This window comes from Mixophyes fleayi, chromosome 2, assembly GCF_038048845.1.
Source record: "Mixophyes fleayi isolate aMixFle1 chromosome 2, aMixFle1.hap1, whole genome shotgun sequence".
NCBI lineage: Eukaryota > Metazoa > Chordata > Amphibia > Anura > Limnodynastidae > Mixophyes > Mixophyes fleayi.
In genome coordinates this window covers 263,232,003-263,252,366 of record NC_134403.1, presented here as the reverse complement: position 1 = coordinate 263,252,366, position 20,364 = coordinate 263,232,003, and the positions used below count along the sequence as shown (strand labels likewise).

The 20,364-nt window shown below is 41.8% G+C and overlaps 1 protein-coding gene across 1 annotated transcript in view; it reads left to right on the top strand.

The window, feature by feature from the left end:
- The window catches only part of LRRN2 (leucine rich repeat neuronal 2), a 41,945-nt gene extending 22,998 nt beyond the window's left edge, over window positions 1-18,947 (top strand). The window contains exon 2 of the mRNA XM_075196087.1: window positions 15,824-18,947. Coding sequence (XP_075052188.1) covers window positions 16,005-18,113 — 2,109 coding nt within the window. The 5' untranslated portion in view covers window positions 15,824-16,004 and the 3' untranslated portion in view covers window positions 18,114-18,947. The remainder of the gene's footprint in view (window positions 1-15,823) is intronic.
- The last annotated feature ends 1,417 nt before the right edge of the window (window positions 18,948-20,364 follow it).

Below are 20,364 nucleotides of genomic sequence, written 5' to 3'. Positions count from 1 at the left end.
GAATGCAGTGTGTGTGTGTGGGCCAGTAAATGAATGCAGTGTATGTGGGGGCCAGTAAATGAAGGTAGTGTGTGTGTGTGTGTGTGTGTGTATGTGTGTGAGGGGGGCCAGTTAATGAATGTAATGTGTGTGTGTGTGGGGGGGGGGTTAGTAAGTGAATGTAGTGTGTGTGGGGAAACAGTAAATGAATGTAGTGTGTGTGGGGGGGGGGCAGTAAATGAATGTAGTGTGTGTGTGTGGGGGAGGAGGGCAGTAAATGTAGTGTGGGAGGGACGGGGGTCTTAATATAATGTGGGAGGTAGACTATTAATTTAATTGTGGAGTGCAGGTGGGGGCTAATTATTGGGTGCTATTTTATTTGTGCGGTGATGGTGGGGCAATTTAATTTATTACTGGGGCCTATGAATTTATAATGGGGTAATTGGAACTTTAATTTAATGCTGGGGTGGTTTGGGAGCTATTTATTGATTGCGGGCTGTTTGTGGAAAATGAGGTCTATTTATTAAATATGATTATGTACTATTTAATGCCTGTGATTGTTGTGGGAAATTGTAATATTTGTTAAATGTAAATGCTATTTAAATTATTGCTGGGGCTGTTTGGAGGGAGGGAAATAGGTTTATATATTAAATGTGTTTGCTATCTAATGTCAGGGTTGGTTGGAGGGAAAGAGATCTATTTAGAAAATGTGAATATTATTATTTTAATGTTGTGGCTGGAGGGAGGCCTAATTATAAAATGTGGGTGCTACTGATTTAATACTAGAACTGGTTGGAGTTTTCTAAATTTCATGTACCCTTTTTTTTTTCCAAATAGGGCCTCCAACATTCCAGGATCCAGACAACCAGCAAATGAATTAAAGTAACCAGCAGCCACAAGTGGTGACAGTGACAAGACAGGTAGGAGAGAGCAGGACAGTCTGCCAACTGTCCAGAATCTGGAGGGACAGTCCCGAATTTGGGTGACTGTTTCGCTTAGGACAGTTGGGAGGTATGTCTCGCTTCACCGTGTACTGCTCATGAAGGCAGAACTGTGTGCACCTAACAATGCACACAGTATTGCCTGTGTATTTGACTAAAATGATAACCATGCTACATCATAGGGGGTTACCCTGTCTAAAGTGCCCAGGCCCCCCAGAACCTTAATCCAGCTCTTGGCCTGGGCATAAATATATATATATGGATTAAGCAACACTAAAATAGCCTATTGTTATATAGATAAATATATATTGTACCAAAAACCACCCTACTTATGGGCTAGTGCTGTGTGCTTGCCCCCGGGCTAAAGTTTACCAGCTCTCCCCTGTTCCAAGGACCTTGTTACCTTCCACAGTACTCGGTTGCCTCGGACAGTAGCAGTTGTTGATCTAGCACCTGCCCAGTAAAGATTACAGAACACAGTAGGAAGTAATGAGCAACCAGGATATATTAGCAAAACTCTGAGTCAGGCAGGCAAGGGTTAATGTGAAGTATTCTGGCTCTTGTCTGATGAAGTGGACAGCACATGTCACCAGGTACTGAGCAACTAGACTGTAAATAGCAGAACTCTGAGCTAGACAGGCAAGGGTTAATGTGTAGCAGTCTGGCACTTGCACACTTCACCAGGTACTGAGCAACTAGACTGTAAATAGCAGAACTCTGAGCTAGACAGGCAAGGATTAATGTGGTGTAGTCTGGCACTTGTCTGATGAAAAGGACAGCACACAGCAGCAGGTTGTGAGCAGCCAGACTGTAAACAGGTCAGGATACAATGCACACTATGTAAAGCAGGATCTATCACCAGCACTGGTATGCTGCCAGGAAGAGGTTTATAAAGGAAGCAACACCAATCAGAACTTCAGGATGATTAGCTGCATGAGTGTGGTAGGTGATTGCACACCTGAGGCTGCCAGACTGAAAGTTGAATGAAGCTTGTAACTATTTGCCTAGCAACCAGATGAATCAGTGAACTGCAGGAATGATCCTACACATAATAGTAGCAGTAATTGCACAAATGATAGATCAAACAAACAGGAGAGCTCCTATTAACATAGGCTTGGGTGTTCTTTTCTGTTTGAAATTATTTAAGTTGTCAGAATCTGCCTCGATTCCTTTGCAGCATCGACTCAGGATGCTGCTTCATCTCGGCAGCTCCTGCCTCTGAGATTGGATTGAACTTTATTATTGTGTTTCATTGTATGTATTATGGCAGTACCTCTAATTCACCAGAGGTGCCGCTATTGTGCTTTTATCCTTCTCACTACTAGGTGTTAACTTGTTGGACTAATCATGTCTTGCACCTGGTGGTTCCTTACTTATACCTACCTCCCTCTATTTCCTGTGTGGTGTCATTGTTTTTTTGTGTCTTTCCTTATGGTTTTGTTCTCCTGCTGCTCCTGTGCTCTCGGACTTTCACATACTGCTCCTGATACCACTACTCTGGACATCTCTCCACTTACCATACTACATGCCTCTACAGTATTCCTTGCAACCAGTATTCAGCCTTCTCAGAAATCCCTGTGCAGTATAAGCAATAGTTGGTTCGTACTATTGTTCTGTATTTTCTGATCAATAAACACCATACTTGCCAATTTTCTAAAGTTGGCTTCCGGGAGCCTGTCGGGGGAGGTGGGCGTAATGGGGGGCGGGGGTCCAAAATTTGCATCATTTTGGACCCGCCCCCATGATGTAATGATGCAAACGCATCATTTTATAGCAGGGGGCCAAACACAATTGCGGCGTTTTGGACCTAATTCTACCCACTTCACTAGGAAGTGGGCAGATGCTGGAGATTGCCACACTCTCCTCCATGATAAACACCGCTATGCTTTCATCACATCCTGGGCTCCATAACAGTGATTTACATTGAAGCGTGACATCCGTCTTCCAACCCTACACCATGGCACAGACATGTGCAAAATGCAGGAGATTGTTGCCACATGCAGGAAATGACCAGTTCCTGACAGATATTTCTGCAGCTCCTTTAATATTGCCATAGGTCTCTTGGTAGCACCCCTGATGAATTTTCTTCCTGTCCTGTCATCAACTTAGGAAGAAAGTCCAGATCTTGGCCTTGTTGTGCCACATTTTCTCCACTTGTTGATGCTCATCTTTATAGTGTTCCATGGTACATGTGATGACTTTGAAATTCTTATCTACCGCTCTCCTGAGTGGTATCTTTCAACAATAAATTCCTACAGATGTTTTGAAAGCTCCTTGTGGTGGACCATGTCTATGCTAGTAAGATGCAACAAGAAAAGTGCATGGATATCCTACAGGAACAGCTGATCTTTATTTGGGTTTATTCACAATCACTTTCATTGCTGGCAAGTGTATACTAACTACTAAATTACTTTCAGAATGCCTTAAAAAAAACATTTTAAAACGCTCTATGAAATCTTGTAACTCAGAACTGTCCTTCACCTAATGTGAGTCAGTTGAGTTAGTGTTATCCTAATTTTCCTATGTAAAACAAAAAAATAATGATCTCTTTAATTACATTGCTAGGTTTAATCCTAAATCTTAAATAACCATAATCCTAAACAATAAACATCATCCCAAAATTATCAGAAGATGTAGCTATGGTCGGACTGGCCCACCAGGTGACCGAGCTATCCCCCGGGAGGCCCCGACCCTGATCGCTCCTCTCTTCGTTGGTGGGGGAGCGGAAAACTTAAAATAAAAAATACTAACATGATCGCGGCCCCTCATCTCTCTCGTCGCTATTCCACTTATCCACCACCCTGTCTGTGAACTAATTTTTTCTCAAATTTCCTCTGAGCCTACTTTCCTCCAGTTTCAGTGCATGTCCTTGTGTTCGAATATTTATCAATACATTGAAGAATGTTTTTCTCCTGTACCGTGTTAAAACCCTTGATATATTTGAAAGTTTCTGTCATGTCCCCCTTTTCCTTCTATGCTCCATATTATACATATTAAGATCCTTTAGTCTTTTTGGGTACGTTTGTGCTTTAGGCCATGCACCCTTTTAGTTGCCCTTCTTTGTACAGTCTCTAATGTATTTATCGCCTATACAGTGACATTATTACTTCTTTCTGTTACTGATTGCTCTTCCTAAGCAACCAAGCATCTGACTTGTCTTTCTCATTGATTTGTTATATTGCTTACCTGCATTTACATCACATGAAATAGTGACTCCTAGATCCCTGTTCTCCTCAGTACCAGCATGATGGAGCACCTTGCCGTAAGTCAAAAGTGATAACTAAGTAGCTTAGGATCAAAACATCAAAATTTTGGATCTATGGCCTTGAAAATCCCCAGACCTTAATCCAATTGAGAACTTGTGCTCAATCCTCAAGAGGCGTGTGGACAAACAAAAACCCACAAATTCTGACAAACTCCAAGCATTGATTAGACAAGAATGGGCGGCCATCAGTCAGTATGTGGCTCAGAAGTTGATTGACAGCATGCCAGGGCGAATTGCAGAGTTCTTCAAAAAAAAAGGGTCAACACTGCAAATATTGACTCTTTGCATAAACTTAATGTAATTGTCAATAAAAGCCTTTGACACTTGTGAAATGCTTGTAATTTTATTTCAGTATACCATAGCATCATCTGACAAAAAGGTCTAAAAACACTGAAGCAGCAAACTTTGTGAAAACCAATACTTATGTCATTCTCAAAACTTTTGATCACGACTGTACTATACCTTGGATTAAGGACTCTAGCACATGTTTTGTTTATTACTTGCAGTTGTCAAGATATTGTATTGAACATGTGCTACATTCTTAAATGGCATAATCAGCATATTCATATGTGAAAATGAAAATAAAGAGATTTAAAAAAATTAAATAAAAACTTGATGGCGGTGTGGCCTGGAGAAGCATGGAGTAGCAAGCACAATTGCACGCTCTCCAGCCCATATATCCTGATAACCTCTTGTATTGTGGCCAAAGTGAATATTTGGATTAAGAACTAGACCCCTGACCTGCTGCTGACACTGTTTACCTGCGGAGACATTGTTTTCAGCACTTGAGAGTGTGGTGGTAATCTGCGCGAGAGGCCGGGACAGTGGGGGAGCAGCGGAAAACAACTAACTTACACCCCCTACCTTGATTGGGCTCGGTACGTATGGCTGGCGGCACCATATCCGATAGCTTCAACGTGTGTGCCTGTCGGGCCGGTGAGCGTGCAAAGGGGCGGTCTGGGAGCGGCTCCCACCTGTGCCTGCATATACTTACAGATTGCGGTCTCTCTCCTGCGACAGAGGCTCCCCAGATGGGTATCGTGAGCTGACTCTGTGATTGGTGCTGATTTCCCTCAGTGAACTCCTGCGGGGATGCAGGGTGCTGTCTGGTTATCGGTTCTCTCTTTTCCCGCCAGTTTGTGCTGCAGACACTATATAGCCCTGGATTGGGGGTGACTGCACACACCAAACTTATAAATGATGGGAGGTGCTCTGTTATCGCACTTTAACATCAGATGCTAGCTGGTGCACAGGTTTGGTCACCACTACTGGTGACATCCATCTCCCCAAAGTTCATTACTGTCAACCATTGCATGTATGGCTGGGAGCCTGTGCTATACTCTGTAACATATGCTGGAATCCACCCTACTGTGACTTTGCAAGCTATATAAATATGGGCCAACCTAAAGCCAGTATTACACTCTGAGACACACAGGCATTTGTATTACTTCAGGCTTGTTGCTGAGTTATATATGAGACTGTAAGATAACTACTCTTTGGCATCGCTCCAAGGTGCTATACCACTTCATCCCCAACATCATATTGAAGCATAGCCAGTCCGCTGCGGCGGGAAGGTTAGGGCGTTTTGATCGCTTCTCCACCACTACTGGTAGCTTGGGAGATACTCCGAACTCAGTGCTGACGCAATCCTACGGTTCGTCCTCCTACCCAGCTCCTCCGGCTGACCCTGTGATGGAAAAAATTGGAAAGATGTAGACAGACCTCTTCCTACTTCGGCATTACATGCAGAAAATTAGGGAGAGAGTGGGCGAGGTGGAGACTTGTGTTTCTACATTGGAGGATGCTTCCGCACTAGTGAGGGGCAAGTTCGAGGGTCTCGAGGCACAAGTTTCCATGTTTAAACAAAAGTTTAAAAGGATATCGAAGGGCACCAAAATAACATCCGCTTGGTTGGATTGCCTGACAAATAGAGATATTCGGGCTCGGTTCTCCGAGAACCGAGCCCATCCGAAGTTCGCAGATCCGAGCTCGGCTCGGTACTTTTGCGCGCCCTTGAATGTGAAAATGAGGCAAAACTTCATTGCTGCGTCTTTGGATTGCAAGTTTTGGATTCTATAAGTACCGCCCTCCACGGAGATCCAGCGTCATTTCACAGAGAGAAACAGAAGAGGTAGCAGGGTTGTTGGCAGTCTGCAGTGCAGTTGGGCAGCGTCATTAATGAAAGAGAAAGAGGAGGGGTGGCAGTGCTCTTGGTAGTCTCCAGTGACATAGCTCACACAGAAACAGAAGTGGTGACTGTTTTCAGTACTGAAAGCAAAATTGTAATAATAGGACTGGCAGTGTAATTAAAAGTCTCCAGTGATATTTTACTGTGCCATAGCTCACTCAGAAACAGGAGAGGTGGCAGTTTTCAGTGCTGAAACCGAAATTATAATAATAGAGCTGGCGGTGTTATTAAAAGTCTACAGTCACATTTGTATGATGATAGTAATCCCTCTATTTCATCCGCTAAAGCCTATGATACAGTGCATAGTGTTTTTAAGTCATGGAAACAAAAACGTAAAAAAGCACCTTTAACCTTGGTAAAGAAAAAAACACCTGTAATCCAGGCAAAGTTAAGTGCTGAAAAAAATAACATTGCCAACATGCCATTCTACACATTCAGGGGCAAGTGAAAAATCAGGCCTTCGCCATTCTCTATGAGTGCTAGTTCTGCAACTGTCAGTGAGCCATCTTCTTGTAAGGTCAGTCATGACGATGCGAGACCTTGTCATTCTGACTCAAAAAGTGGTGTCCAAATACTTTTACGTGTAAAAGCCGAGCTGGAAGAAAACCGTAAGGCATTAGAAGAAACAGTATGTTCAGATTCAGAAATTACTCAAATCCCTGAAGAGAGTCTATCCACAAGTGCTGGGTGTAAGCCTGACCTTACTCATAAAGAAGCCTCCTTTCAGCATTTCTGCAGATGTGTGGATGAGCAACCCAACTGTAGCCGGTGATACACAAATTGAGGATGCCACTTTGGAATTGCAACAGGATGAGGAGAATATTTGTGTAGCTGATGATGACGCTAATGAGGATGTTGATGAGGATGATGTTGTTTGTGTAAGGCCTGCACCAGTGGAAGCAGTTCTTGAACGTGATAAGAAGAAGGCCATTGTCATGCCTGGGCATAAGGCCAAAAAATTCACCTCTTATTTGTGAAATTATTTTTACCCAAATCCTGACAACAGTGGTCTAGCCATTTATAGCATTTGTAAAGCCACAGTCACTACAGGTAGAGACCTTAACCATCTAGGAACTATATCCATGTTACGCCATTTGAGGCGAGTTCATGGCAAGCTGTTGGGAAAATATTAAACTTATACTAAAAAAAACAAGCAGTCCACCTTCAGCTAGCTCCCTTCTCTCACCTAGATCCCGGCATCTGCAATCCACACCCACAACACCGTCCTCATCAATATCCTCTGCAGCAATCAGAGTTAATCCTGCATCCAAGCTGCTAAGGCTAGAAGACTCCTCCACTATCCATGATTCCTCTGAAGAATTATTGAGCGTTAGTCCCGCTGCTGTTGCTGCTGGGGGTGGATCTTCAACTAAGAAGCAGACCAAGAAGAAGGCTACTAGTAGTTTACAACAATTGACTGTTAAACAATCCTTTGCAAGAGGATGCAAGTATGAAACCTGTCACCGAGTCGCAAAGTGGATCACAGACGCCATGGCGACTATGCTAGTTTTAGATGTGCGTCCAATATCCACTGTTACTGCAACTGGTTTTAGACAGTTAATTGAGGTCTTGTGTCCCTGTTACCAAATTCCATCATAACACCATTTTACAAGAAAATTCCTCACCTGTACAAGAAGGTTTGTAAAAATGTAGTAATTGGGTTACAAAATGCCATTGTACCCATTGTACACTTAACCACAGATATGTGGACAAGCGGAACTGGGCAAACTAAAGATTATATGACTGTGACAGCCCACTGGGTTGGTGATTCACTTTCACCAGCAGGAACAGCAGCAGCATGTACCCAACTACGTCACATTTTTCAGAGGCTACTCTGTGTATCACCGGCTTCACTAAGATAATCTGACAATCTGTTACAAAAACTAAGGGATGTCATTGCAACATGGCTTATCCCACTTGGACTCTCCTCAGGATACGTCATTAACGGCACCAATATTGTGAGAGCATGACAGCTGGGTGAATTCCATTACATTCCCTGTTTTGCTCACACAATCAACTTGGTGGTACAGAGCTTTTTGAAAAATGACAGGGACGTTCAGGTGTTGCTGTCTGTGACACGTAAAATATCTGGACATTTCCGCCATTCTGAAACAGCATGTAGGAGATTGCAGCAGCTACAAGAAAAATTTACTTTGCCCTGTCACCAACTGAAGCAAGAGGTGGTAACAAGGTGGAATTCCACCCTGTATATGCTTCTGAGGATGGAGGAACAGCGAAAAGCCATCCACGCTTACTCCACAAGCCATAACATTGGGAAAGGAGGGGGAATGTATTTTACTCTAGCGCAGAGGAGAATACTTTCCGTGTTGTGCAAGGTGCTGAAAGCATTCAAAGTAGTTGACTGTGACGTGAGTTCAGACACTGCTAGCTTGAGCCAAGTGATTCCCTTAATTAGACTTTTGGAAAAGCAGCTTGAGACACTGAAGAGATTAAACAAAGCAATTATGCTAAGTATGTCGGACTTGTAGATCAAGTACTTTATTCGCTTCGCCAGGATCCAAGAGTTATCAAAATCTTGAAATCGGATCACTACATTTTGGCGAATGTGCTTGATCCTAGGTCTTCTCTTTGTTTCCAACTGACCCAGATCTCAGGAGATGCAAGGAGCTCTTGGTGAGGAAGATTACTGTTCAAGTGTAACGTGACAACACGGCGTCTCCTCCTTCAGTTTCTCAGTCAACTCCTGCTAGGAAGAAACTTAGCTTTCCCAAGAGGCCCAGGGATGGTGCAGATGACTCTGCACAACATTTTGACATCTGGTCTGGTCTAAAAGAATTGACCAAAAAATGTGACACCACTGCCGTAACTTCACCTGATCCTACTATCAACATCCAAAGGATGGTGGAGGATTATTTTAATGACAGCATAGAAATAGACACATCAGACAGTCCATTTACATACTGGGTGGAAAAAAGGGGAATTTGGAGACCCATGTACCAACTCGCTATGCACCACCTAAGGTGCCCATCCTCCAGTGTGTACTCGGAAAGAGTTTTCAGCACAGCCGGGAACCTTGTCAGGGATCGGCGTAGGATGCTATTTCCTCAAAAGATGGAAAAGATGATGTTCATAAAAATGAACTACAATTTCCACGAGGAAGGCCTTTCCCGCCAATTACATCAAAATACAGAGACTTTTGTAATGGTGGATTCCAGCGGTGATGAATTAATAATGTGTGAGGATGATGTACACACTGATGAGAGTGAGGATGAGGCTGAGGATGATGACAACAACATCTTGCAACAGTAGAGTTCATTAACAGCACTGTTACCTTAGGTGCTTTAAGCCCATTGTTAGCTTGTTTTGTGGGGGCCCAAACAAACCAAGCACATCAACCTCAAAGTGGCTCCTTGTCGCTGAAGTGCTTGGTTTGTTAAAGTGTGCATGTCCTTTTTAAGATCCAAAATAAGGGTGGGTGGGAGTTCCCAAGGACAATTCCATCTTGCACCTCTTTTTCTTTCAGCTACCGCTGTGTGCCAATGTTCCCTACATGTGCTATATACTGTTGTGTGCTTTGCAAAACTCAGACACCCATTGTGATGCATGACTCAAAAAATTTTGATGTCTGGTCTACTGTAAAATAATTGACGAAAAAAGGTGAAACCTCTGCTGTAACTCCACCTCATCCTACTATCAACATCCAACGAATGGTGGAGGATTGTAATTAATTTTTTGAACAGTATAAAGACAACAGTTTTATTAACAAAGAACAACGTTGCTTGCAGAACTAATGTAAACATATACACGTCTAAATAGACGTGTATATGGATTATTCAAACCTTCCACTTTCCAGCTGTTTCATCAGTATTGCAAAAAGTGTTTGTAATCTGCACTTTATGTCAAAGGTACCTAGCTATATTTTAATTTTTGGGGAATTGGGGCTGATTCGGAGCTCAGTGATGATCTTGCTTTTTTTATGTGAATTTCAATGACTCTTTTTAGTGCATTGTCTGGAACAAGATCCGATATACTCATGCCAGAATGATCACAGCAAATTTTTGGACACCTGGTGTAGTTACCCTTCTGAAGTTTGTTTTCAATCAGCCTTTCAATTGCTTCTTTCATATGTGTGACCATATACTTTGTTTTTCACTGGGTTCACCATCTCCTACTGTGTAATAGGAGTGCTCTGTGACGGCGATCTCCTCGTTTTCATCTTCCAAAGCTTAGTCTGCAGGGGCTGGTGACACAACCATTTGTTTTCTCAGGTCTCTTAGCTGTTCTTTAAACTGGACATATTTATCGTCCTGCCTCAGGGCCTCCTCTGTATTATTCAGTGTATCTCTCGTGTACAAGCACTCTTAAATCCAGGATCTCATCCGGTGGGTCACATTTTAACTTAAATACAGTTTCCTCAACTGCGTCTATATATTGGTTTAAATCTCTGTTCAATGCAGCGTATTCTAATATGACAGATTCCATGCTGCCCACATGTTCCGTGTCACAGTTTTTCTGAAGCAGATCTAATGCCACACCAATTGCATTGTCCATTCCTGTGTCTACATAAGTTTGACAGTTTTCAGGGATGAGAAGGAGGTATCCACAGAGGATAAGGAAATTAAATATGCAGCACGAGTAGACATGGTTTAATAATGTAGAGTTCATTGACAGCAATGTTAGGCTTAAGGCGGCTAAGCTACTTGTAGCTCGTTTTGTGGGGGCCCAAATAAACCAAGCACTTCAGCCACAAAATTGGCACTGCTTGTCGCTGGAGTGCTTGGTTTGTCAAACTGTACATGGTCCTTTTCAATATCTTACATAAGGGTGGGTGGGTGGGTGGACAATTACATCTTGCACCACTTTTCTTTTTTGCCACTGCTGCGTGTCAATGTTTCCTAGATGTGCTATGAACTACTGTGTGTTTGTGTCGTTGCTCTGTCGCTTAGCATCCAGTCAGCTCGCTGCAGTCTTTGTCCAAAAGTGTATGAAAATAATATTGTGACCTGTGAGGTGGTCAAAATTGACTAGAAATGACTGGAAATTAGTGTTATTGAGGTTAATAATAATGCAGGAACAAAAAAGGAGCAAAATTATGGGATTTTAGCTATTTTTCTAAAAATATACAGATCCAAAACCAAAACCAAAACACGCAAGGGCAGTTTAACCAAAACACAAAGTTAATCCAGATCCAAAACCAAAACATGGGGGTCAGTGAACATCTCTACTGAGAAGGCAGAGGGTGCTGCCCCTGAATCCTGAAGAAGTGGCTGGCGCAATTGTTTGGCTCAGATTCATTTACAGCTCAATTTGCAGTTGAGTGGGCCCACCGCATTCCAGGCCCCGCCACATAGAGCTTCTCCTCGCACCTTTATAGCTAAACTCCTGCACTATCATGACCGTGATGCTGTGCTGCGCTTGGCCAGACAGAAAGGCCCTGTGGAATAAAATGGGCAATGAGTAGCGGTGTATCCTGATTTTGCTTAGGATGTACAAAAAATAGGGCGTAATTCATCCTTGTTAAGAGAGGAATGTGTGACTTACAAATTCCATATGCTATGATCTTCTCCGCCCGGCTAAGGGTGGTTTCGGAGGGCCGCACATCCTATTTTGATACTCCCCGGGAGGCTACTCCCTGGATTGACCGTCTGGCTGCTGGTGGACGCTGACGTATGATGCCTGATATTTGTCATTTGTCTCTCTCCCTTGTCCTCGGGACACTATGGTGCTGAATCTCCCTGTGCACCATGATTTGGAATGTCAGTAACAAAGCTTTCTCTAATGTTCATTTTCTAAATGCTGCTTAATATGTGTTGATAAGGTATATTGTTTTGCAAATGCCACTATAAGAAGTAACGGGAGAAATAACGGGCAGGAGAGCCCATGACTTTAAGGCTGATCTTGGTCTCAGTTTGCCCCTTTTTTCTTTTCCTTACCTTTTTTCCTGTCTCTTGTTTCTCTTTTTCTGTCTTTCTCTCTGATCTTCCTTGGGATCTTACCTCCTTACTCCGCTGGTTGCTGGGCGGCTTTCCTTGTTGGACCCTGGCTGTTCTGAGTAGTGCGGGCTCAATTGGTGGTCGTATGCTGGCTTGATGAGTATCCTAAGTTAACTGTAGTTAGGGATTAAGGTATACTTTAGCTTTGGGTGAAGTATACAGGGTGGGGGTATAGGTTTTTAATATTAAGGTTAAGGTTAATCAGACTCAGTTTTGATTGTAGCTATTATGTTATCGCAACTGTATGACCAATGTTTGCCTGTGCTTAAAATTATAGTAAATGTTGTATGCTCTGTAGGGATGTGGGATACAGTGCAGGGGAACCTAGGGGATCCGTTACAAGGGTATGTGGATTATGTATGTATACTGGAGCATCTAACAAGGAATTGAGAAAAAAAAATTGGAAAGCATTGGTCAACACTACTATAAGGCATGAGAAGTTTGTGTATACCAGCAGGCAGGCCTTAAAGAAATATGATGGTATAGGTGGCTTGAGTCTTCATACACACTTGTTGCCCCGAGTCAATGGGGCCCAAGTGCATAAGTCTACAGGTCCCCAGGTCAAATGTCACACACTCTGTGCCTTACTTGCAGTGTCTAGTTGTGCCACTATGGCTCACAGGTGGATTATGCAGGCCTTCTTATTGTATCTGCATGGATAGTCATGTGTGAGATTTTCTTCTTGCTCATGCTTCTCAACGAGTTTAGCACATCTGTTGTAATTTTGCAATGTTCGTATATGGAAAATGTTCCTGTCTTTGATTGAGTCATACTTGCGATTGTTTTCCTTTGTATGTTTTTTTATATGTCTGGTTTTTTTTGTGAAATACCAATAAAAATACTTGATTAAAAAAAAAAAAAGCTTGATAAGCAGAAAAATAACACTTTCATCCTGTCTGTCATTTTCTCCCTTGACCTATATTATAAGTCCAGACCAATTGTAATACAGACCCTTAGTAATATACGTCAGCCCGCTCTGTTTTGTGCATTTCCATCTCCTCTTGTCTGATCACTTTACTTTTTATTTTAAAAACTGTTCTTCCCTTGTGTTACTTTCACTATTCCCTTCTTGCACTGTAACTGAAATCTCATTGTTTTTCTACCTGTATATATCTATCTCACTCTTTCTTTCCAATACACCGTTCTTCTGATGCTCCCTGCTTCTATTGCTCACATATTTTGACTGTGAGTATCCTTCCCCCTCATTTCTGGGTATTAAGTGCTCAGTCTGACACTGCAGGGGTTATAAATTACCTCTGCTCTATGCTTCAGTCTATAGAAGGAGGTGGCTTTCCATGCAGATCCCTCTCTCTAACCAGACAATACTATTCTAAGGGCTCCGGCACTGGCTTTAAAACAGATTACAGTACACTGAAAAAATTGTCCAGACTTTAGCACATCTCACCGCTTTTTCTTCAGTTACATTATTATTATTTTTTTCCTTTCAAAGGTAAATACTGTATTGTGGATTTAATATTGATGACCCTTTCTTTCTTGGGTACTGATACTGTAAGTCTTTCAAGTCATTTTAATATGAATTGTGACCTTCCTATATTGTTTTAATATTATGTATATTTTTTATTTATTTTTTTAAATATTAATCTTTGATTCGCACATTATTTCCTGCTGTTTACCTCTGTCTATAACTTCACCCCCTTGTCCACATTTCAACTGTTTGAACCTTGCCCCCCGCCTTATATTTCTGGAATGTCTAGCTTCAAAGCCAGATCCTTCATAGACCACTTTGTATAATCAACCTTATTGCCCAAACATCACTTGCATTATGATCAGCCTCTCCCGGTGACTAGTGTCAGTCTGTTTCTTTTCTTGGGGTGCTGCTTGAATTCTTTCTGAGTTTATCAATTTATAAACCTTCTCTTACAACAACCTCATCTACTGTACTAGCCGTTTGTTGATTAGTATATAAATTGCTTTATGAAAAACCTACTTCAGCTATTATTGGAAAGTCATGTTTTGATCAGAATTAAGAAATGATCACCAAAAGTGGATACTTATGATCCATTATTTTTCTACACCAACCTAAAGGAATATTACTTACTTCAAAGTGTTCCATTGTCCTTATCCCCTTATTAACAATGTACAACCCTGCCACGTGTTTCTGGCTCATGCTCTGCATTTTCTGTATATAAGTATTGTAAATGCCTGTCCACCTATGCAGGGGTAGGCAACCTGCAGCTCTCCAGGTGTTGTGAAACTACAAATACCAGCATGCCTTGCCACCTATCTGCTGACTATCTACTGGCAAAGCATGCTGGGACTTGTAGTTTCACAAACACATGGAGAGCCGCAGGTTGCCTACCCCTGACCTATAGTATGCACAGCATTTTACAAGAGACAGATCATTTTGTACTGCAAAGGGAAGTTACCTTTACAGAGAAGTTACACATTTACTTAACATGATATTAATGAAAGTAAGAAGAAGAGGTGCAATGGTGATCAGTCATAATTGTTGTTGTATTGGAAGACAGATACTAATAAAGCTTTGTCAATATTGGTTATTTATAGACCTACAGTACAACAGCAACAATGTAAAATACACTGTATATTACAAAGCGGTGGTGTGGAAAGGGTTTAAAGCAGTGATAGGCAACCTGATACACTTGTCATGGTGTGGGCCTCTAACCTTCAAAAAGGCCGCACATTACCATTAATCTTAGTGATGAGTTAAAACAAAACATTTAATCAAAGAAAGACGCATCTCTGTAATAACATATCAGCAATAATTTTTAAGAGTTGTTACAAGCTATAACAAATCTCACAATAAAGCAGGAAAGCCACAGATGAAGGCGAAAGGTGAAAGAATTTCCCTGGATATTAATTTACCACATGTTCTAATTAGAATAACCATAAGAAAACAAAAAAATCCAATTGATTCTTAAATTATTTTTATACGTCTTATATTGTTAATGTTACATTAAAATGCGATGCGAAAGTCAGAGGAGTTAAAACTCAAGGTTGATCAGAAAACAAGTATGTACGTCTAGGCTATTTGTAGCGCTCACCAACTCCTTTTTCTCTTAACACTATCCTTTTGAGGCCAGAGCTGCATATCTGGCCAAATAGAACATGTCTGATGCTTGCTGATCTGTCGCCATGGCGACAAGCGAGAGGCTCATTGGAAAGAAAGGGCCATGGAAGAAAAGACTCAGCCTGTGGGGGCGATGCAGAGGGAGGAGGAGATGAATTAAAAAAAAAACACTAGGGATGGAGAAAACTGGAAATGGGGAGAAAAGAATAAAAGGAAAGAGGTGTTTTGAGTGGGAGAATGGTAGTGAAAGAATGAAGGAATAGGTCGAGAGAAAGGTGATAAATGTACAGAGAAGACGATGTAATAGATGACAAGGAGAACATATACAATAAATTGGATTCAACATAGTGACATTAACATAGTTAATTAACATAGTTAATAGCACAAACTACAAAGTAATCTGTTCTTGAACATTCCAATCCTAACAATAAAGCTTTGTCTCCACAGATCAAATCAACAGTTGGACGGCTAAATTATGCTTTTGGAGATACAGACAAGAAGAGCCCAGTACCCTGGTGTTCACAATGATGGAAGAGGATTGCTAACACAGGCAGTTTATGAGAACATATTCTGGATATATCTGCTGCCTCACACTAATTAAATAAAATTTTCTTTGCACATTTGATCAATGTGGAAGGTTACCTTTAACTATCCTTCTCCTGGCTGCAGGATGAGACTTCTTGTGGTTAAAATGATCCTGTTTTGGGCATCCTCCACACTAGCAGGAATCCCTGCTGTGCCCTGGAAGGTGCAGTGCCCATCACAATGCGTCTGCCAGATCCGTCCCTGGTACACACCAAGGTCGGCCTATAGAGAGGCCAACACTGTAGACTGCAATGACCTTTTTGTCACAGCTATTCCAAGCGCTCTACCATCTGGCACTCATACACTTCTCCTACAGAGCAACAATATTGCATATCTGGAACAACAAGAAGTAGGTTACCTGGAAAATCTGACAGAGCTGGACTTGTCACAGAACAGCTTCTCCCATATCAGAGATTTTAATGCCAGACACCTACCAAACCTTGTAAGCCTACACCTTGAAGAAAACCAGCTGGAAAACTTGCCCAACAATAGTTTTTCTGGGCTTGAGATCTTGGAAGAGTTGTACCTGAATCACAATCAATTATCTGACATATCTCCCCAAGCATTCTCTGGACTTCATCGTCTACTCCGACTGCATCTGAATTCAAACTTACTGACAAGCCTGGATAACCAATGGTTTAAGGAGATGCCAGCCCTAGAAGTATTAATGGTTGGTGGCAACAAGGTTAGTTTAATCCTGGACATGAACTTTAAGCCACTCTCCAATTTACGAAGTCTTGTTCTAGCAGGTATGGGGCTGAAGGAAATATCAGACTTTGCCCTAGAAGGATTGATGAACTTAGAAAGCCTCTCTTTGTATGACAACAAACTGATCAAGGTGCCTAAGAGTGCCCTGCAAAGGGTGCCCAGCCTGAAGTTTTTGGATCTCAACAAGAACCCATTGAGTAGAATCCAGCAAAAAGACTTTGCAAACATGTCTCAGCTAAAGGAACTCGGTTTAAACAGTATGGAAGAGTTAGTATCTATTGATGAACTGGCATTAGTGAACTTACCAGAATTGACCAAGTTAGAAGTCACCAACAATCCTAAACTTTCTTTTATTCACCCTAGGGCCTTCCAGAAACTGCCACGTATGGAAACACTAATGCTTAATAACAATGCGCTAAGTTCTTTGCATAGGGAGACTGTTGAGTCACTACCAAATCTTCAGGAAATTGCCATGCACGGAAATCCATTGAGATGCGATTGTGTTATCCGTTGGGTCAATGCTACTGCCCCTCATGTCCGTTTTATGGAACCTCAATCAACATTGTGTGCTGAGCCTCCGGAATTAAGGCGCACACAATTACGATTAGTCCCTTTTCGTGAGATGAGTGATCGATGCCTGCCCCTCATCCCTATACCAAGTTTTTCACCTCGTGTACGGGCATCCAATGGGCAAAGCATCACTTTACACTGCCGAGCACTTGCTGAACCGGAACCACAAATTTATTGGGTCACACCCTCAGGAGAGCAGCTAGGAGTATCTGCAGAGTGGGGTGGCTACAAAGTACAAGAAGAAGGGACACTGGAGATACAAGTAGTGTCATCAGCCCATGCTGGGGTATATACCTGTGTAGCACAGAATCTGGTGGGAGCAGATTACAAAAGTGTGCACCTGATGGTCAACCAGCTGTACCCAGCTAGAGATGACCCTGTCCAACTGCGGGTGGGAGAAGTGGGTGAGCGTCATTTGTTGCTCTCCTGGATTCCACCTCTTAATACACTTGGATGCAGCCTTCGTTGGAGCTGCTTGACACCTGGTGCAAGCGTTGAGCGTGCAAGACTTCCCGTGGGTCAGAACTCATACAATGTCACCAGACTACTTCCAGGAGAGGAATGTAGGGTATGTCTACGTGTCTCCATTCTTGGAGGCAGAGTGCGAACGGCTTGCGCTAGTGCCAGGACTAGGGAGACTGGCACAGGTTATAGGCATAGAGGACAAAAAGCACTGACTGCACTAGCCTTCTGCTCTCTGCTTGTAGTGATTGGCTTACTCGCCCGTTATCGCCCAAGTGGCAGGTCAGACCACTCATCACCTTGGTCTCTGTCTGGTAGAGTCATTTACCCACCAGTTATACATCAGTGGGACCAGAATAAAAAGGAAGAGCATCTGTCCGGCATCAATGTGCCAGCCACCTCTTTATGCTAATAAACTTTTGCCTGAGTTATCTCAGAGACTTTCCCAGAGAAGAAACTGCGGAGAGTAGTGCCTTGGAAGGGATCCAAAAGAGACAGAAAAGCTTAAACTACACAGGAAAATAAAGGCAGAGCCCCAATGTGGGCACAGAGACTTGTACAGAAACAATTACAAGCTAATACTTATGAACATTAAAAAGAACAGGAAACCTGCAAACCTAGTGTATACTCACACAATTGTGTGAGTATACAAATAAATTATGTTGTAAACCAGCAAAGAATGGAAAAATTGTAATAAAAAAAACCCCTACTCAAACATTCTACAAGCATGAAAAACACTCAGTACACACAGACATCAGTCTTACACACCTTACATTTTGTATAGAGTTCAGAAAGCTATAGTCATGTTACATTACACAATGATACAAAAGGTGTATAGTTATGTATTTGCTACACAATGCTGTGACTCTGTTGCTGTGTGGTTATCTCCCCTCAACCCTTCAGCACACTTAATGGACTCCTTGTGCCTCAGGGCCACAGGACAGGTTGTTTCTGTTTTGAATTAGAGAGTGCAGATATGTAGGAGGTACTCTTACATAATTGCTGGAAAATGTAAACAAATTAATTGTTCAAAGCTACTATGTAGAAGTAAGGCAGTATCCCTCCCTTCATATCCATCTAATTCAAAGAAATTGGGAAGGCAATGGGCCTCTTTGGCTTTGGACTGCATCTGGGGCAGAAAGGAATATTGGACTTAATTGAAGTAGACAGTGATACTCCTCTTTAAATCCTTTACCAACTAATATGTACAATCGTGATTGTTATAATAAAGCTCTGAGTAGCAAAACACTGTAGAGTCAGCTTTGTTTCCGATCCCAAAAAAAACACAACTTATTTTTTTTCTTCTATTCAGGAACAACAATGATTTGTAGGTATGGTTCTTATAATGCCATATAGCTATATCTGCGATTAGTTTGGAACTATTTGTTCAGGAGCATTTTAAATATTCCAGACACTCAGCCCCTAATTCTGGACCAATTCAGACAGAGAAGCAAATGACAATTTTAATCACAACTATTAGACTGAATACAATCAAGACTGGTCACTTCAGAGCATGCTCATCCATTTTTTGATAATTTTTTGACAATATTGCAGACAAAGTAAACACCCCTTTTACAGCCAAAAAAACCACAGCCATGGAACTAATTAAAATAGGCATCATATATGTGTAAACTCACATAACTTTTTTCCTGTTTTAACCACACTTGCCAACTTTTGTATTCCGTCCCCCGTGAGAGCCTGGAGGACAGATCATGTGACAGGGGGTAGGAAGAGAAGTGGTGACGTTGTTTTGTTACCATAGCCCCTCCCCCTGTTAAAAAAAAACCAAAAAAAAACATTCTGAAATTAACAAAATAATTGAGCCCCACCCCCACTATTCAATGCCTTGAATTTCGGCATTTTATAGTGAATGCAATCAGGATATGGGAAGTTGCCAACTCGTCCTGGAGGACTCCCGGAAATTACGGGAGAATAGGCAAGTATGGTTTTAACCTAGAACACTATGGGCCTGATTAATGATCAGATGCAACATGCACCCAAGTTGCATTATATAAATGAGCACGGAAATTAAGTGTAGATCCTACAGTATTCAAATCGAAGTGGATCTCAAGATCCATTTCGATTTGAATCTGAGTGTTAGTACACTTGCCTTACATAGACAGACTACAGTATATGCACCAGCGTATGTGCAATATAAGGTCACATCAGAACACATACAAAACAATTTATCTTATAAAATAAATGAGTAACTCTTAACAGTATCATTATTAATACAAATATGGATCTAAAAATGTTTTTTAAAAAAGTATTTTTCTTATATTTAACATGAAATACATAAAGATACTTTTAATGTATATTGTACATACAATGTCTTTTTATAGTCTATCATACTTGCATACACATGTTCTGTGCTAGATAGAGGTATGGATACACGCTGTGCAAGTCATCACTATCACTCTGCACTTACACCTGCCCTGTAGCTAGTGAAAATAATACAGCTGAAATCAAGCGTACTTACGAGAAAACCAGGACTTGAATTAGCTTAGGAACGCGTTCCGCGGCATTACTGAACATGGCTTATGTTAGTTCTCCCTTTCCCTCCCCCAATCCGCCCTTTAATTTTTCAATTGTGCCTCCCTAAACAAATGTGTTCATTCCAGCGCAGCCTTATCCATTCTTTTTTTTAAGAATATCAGACTGAA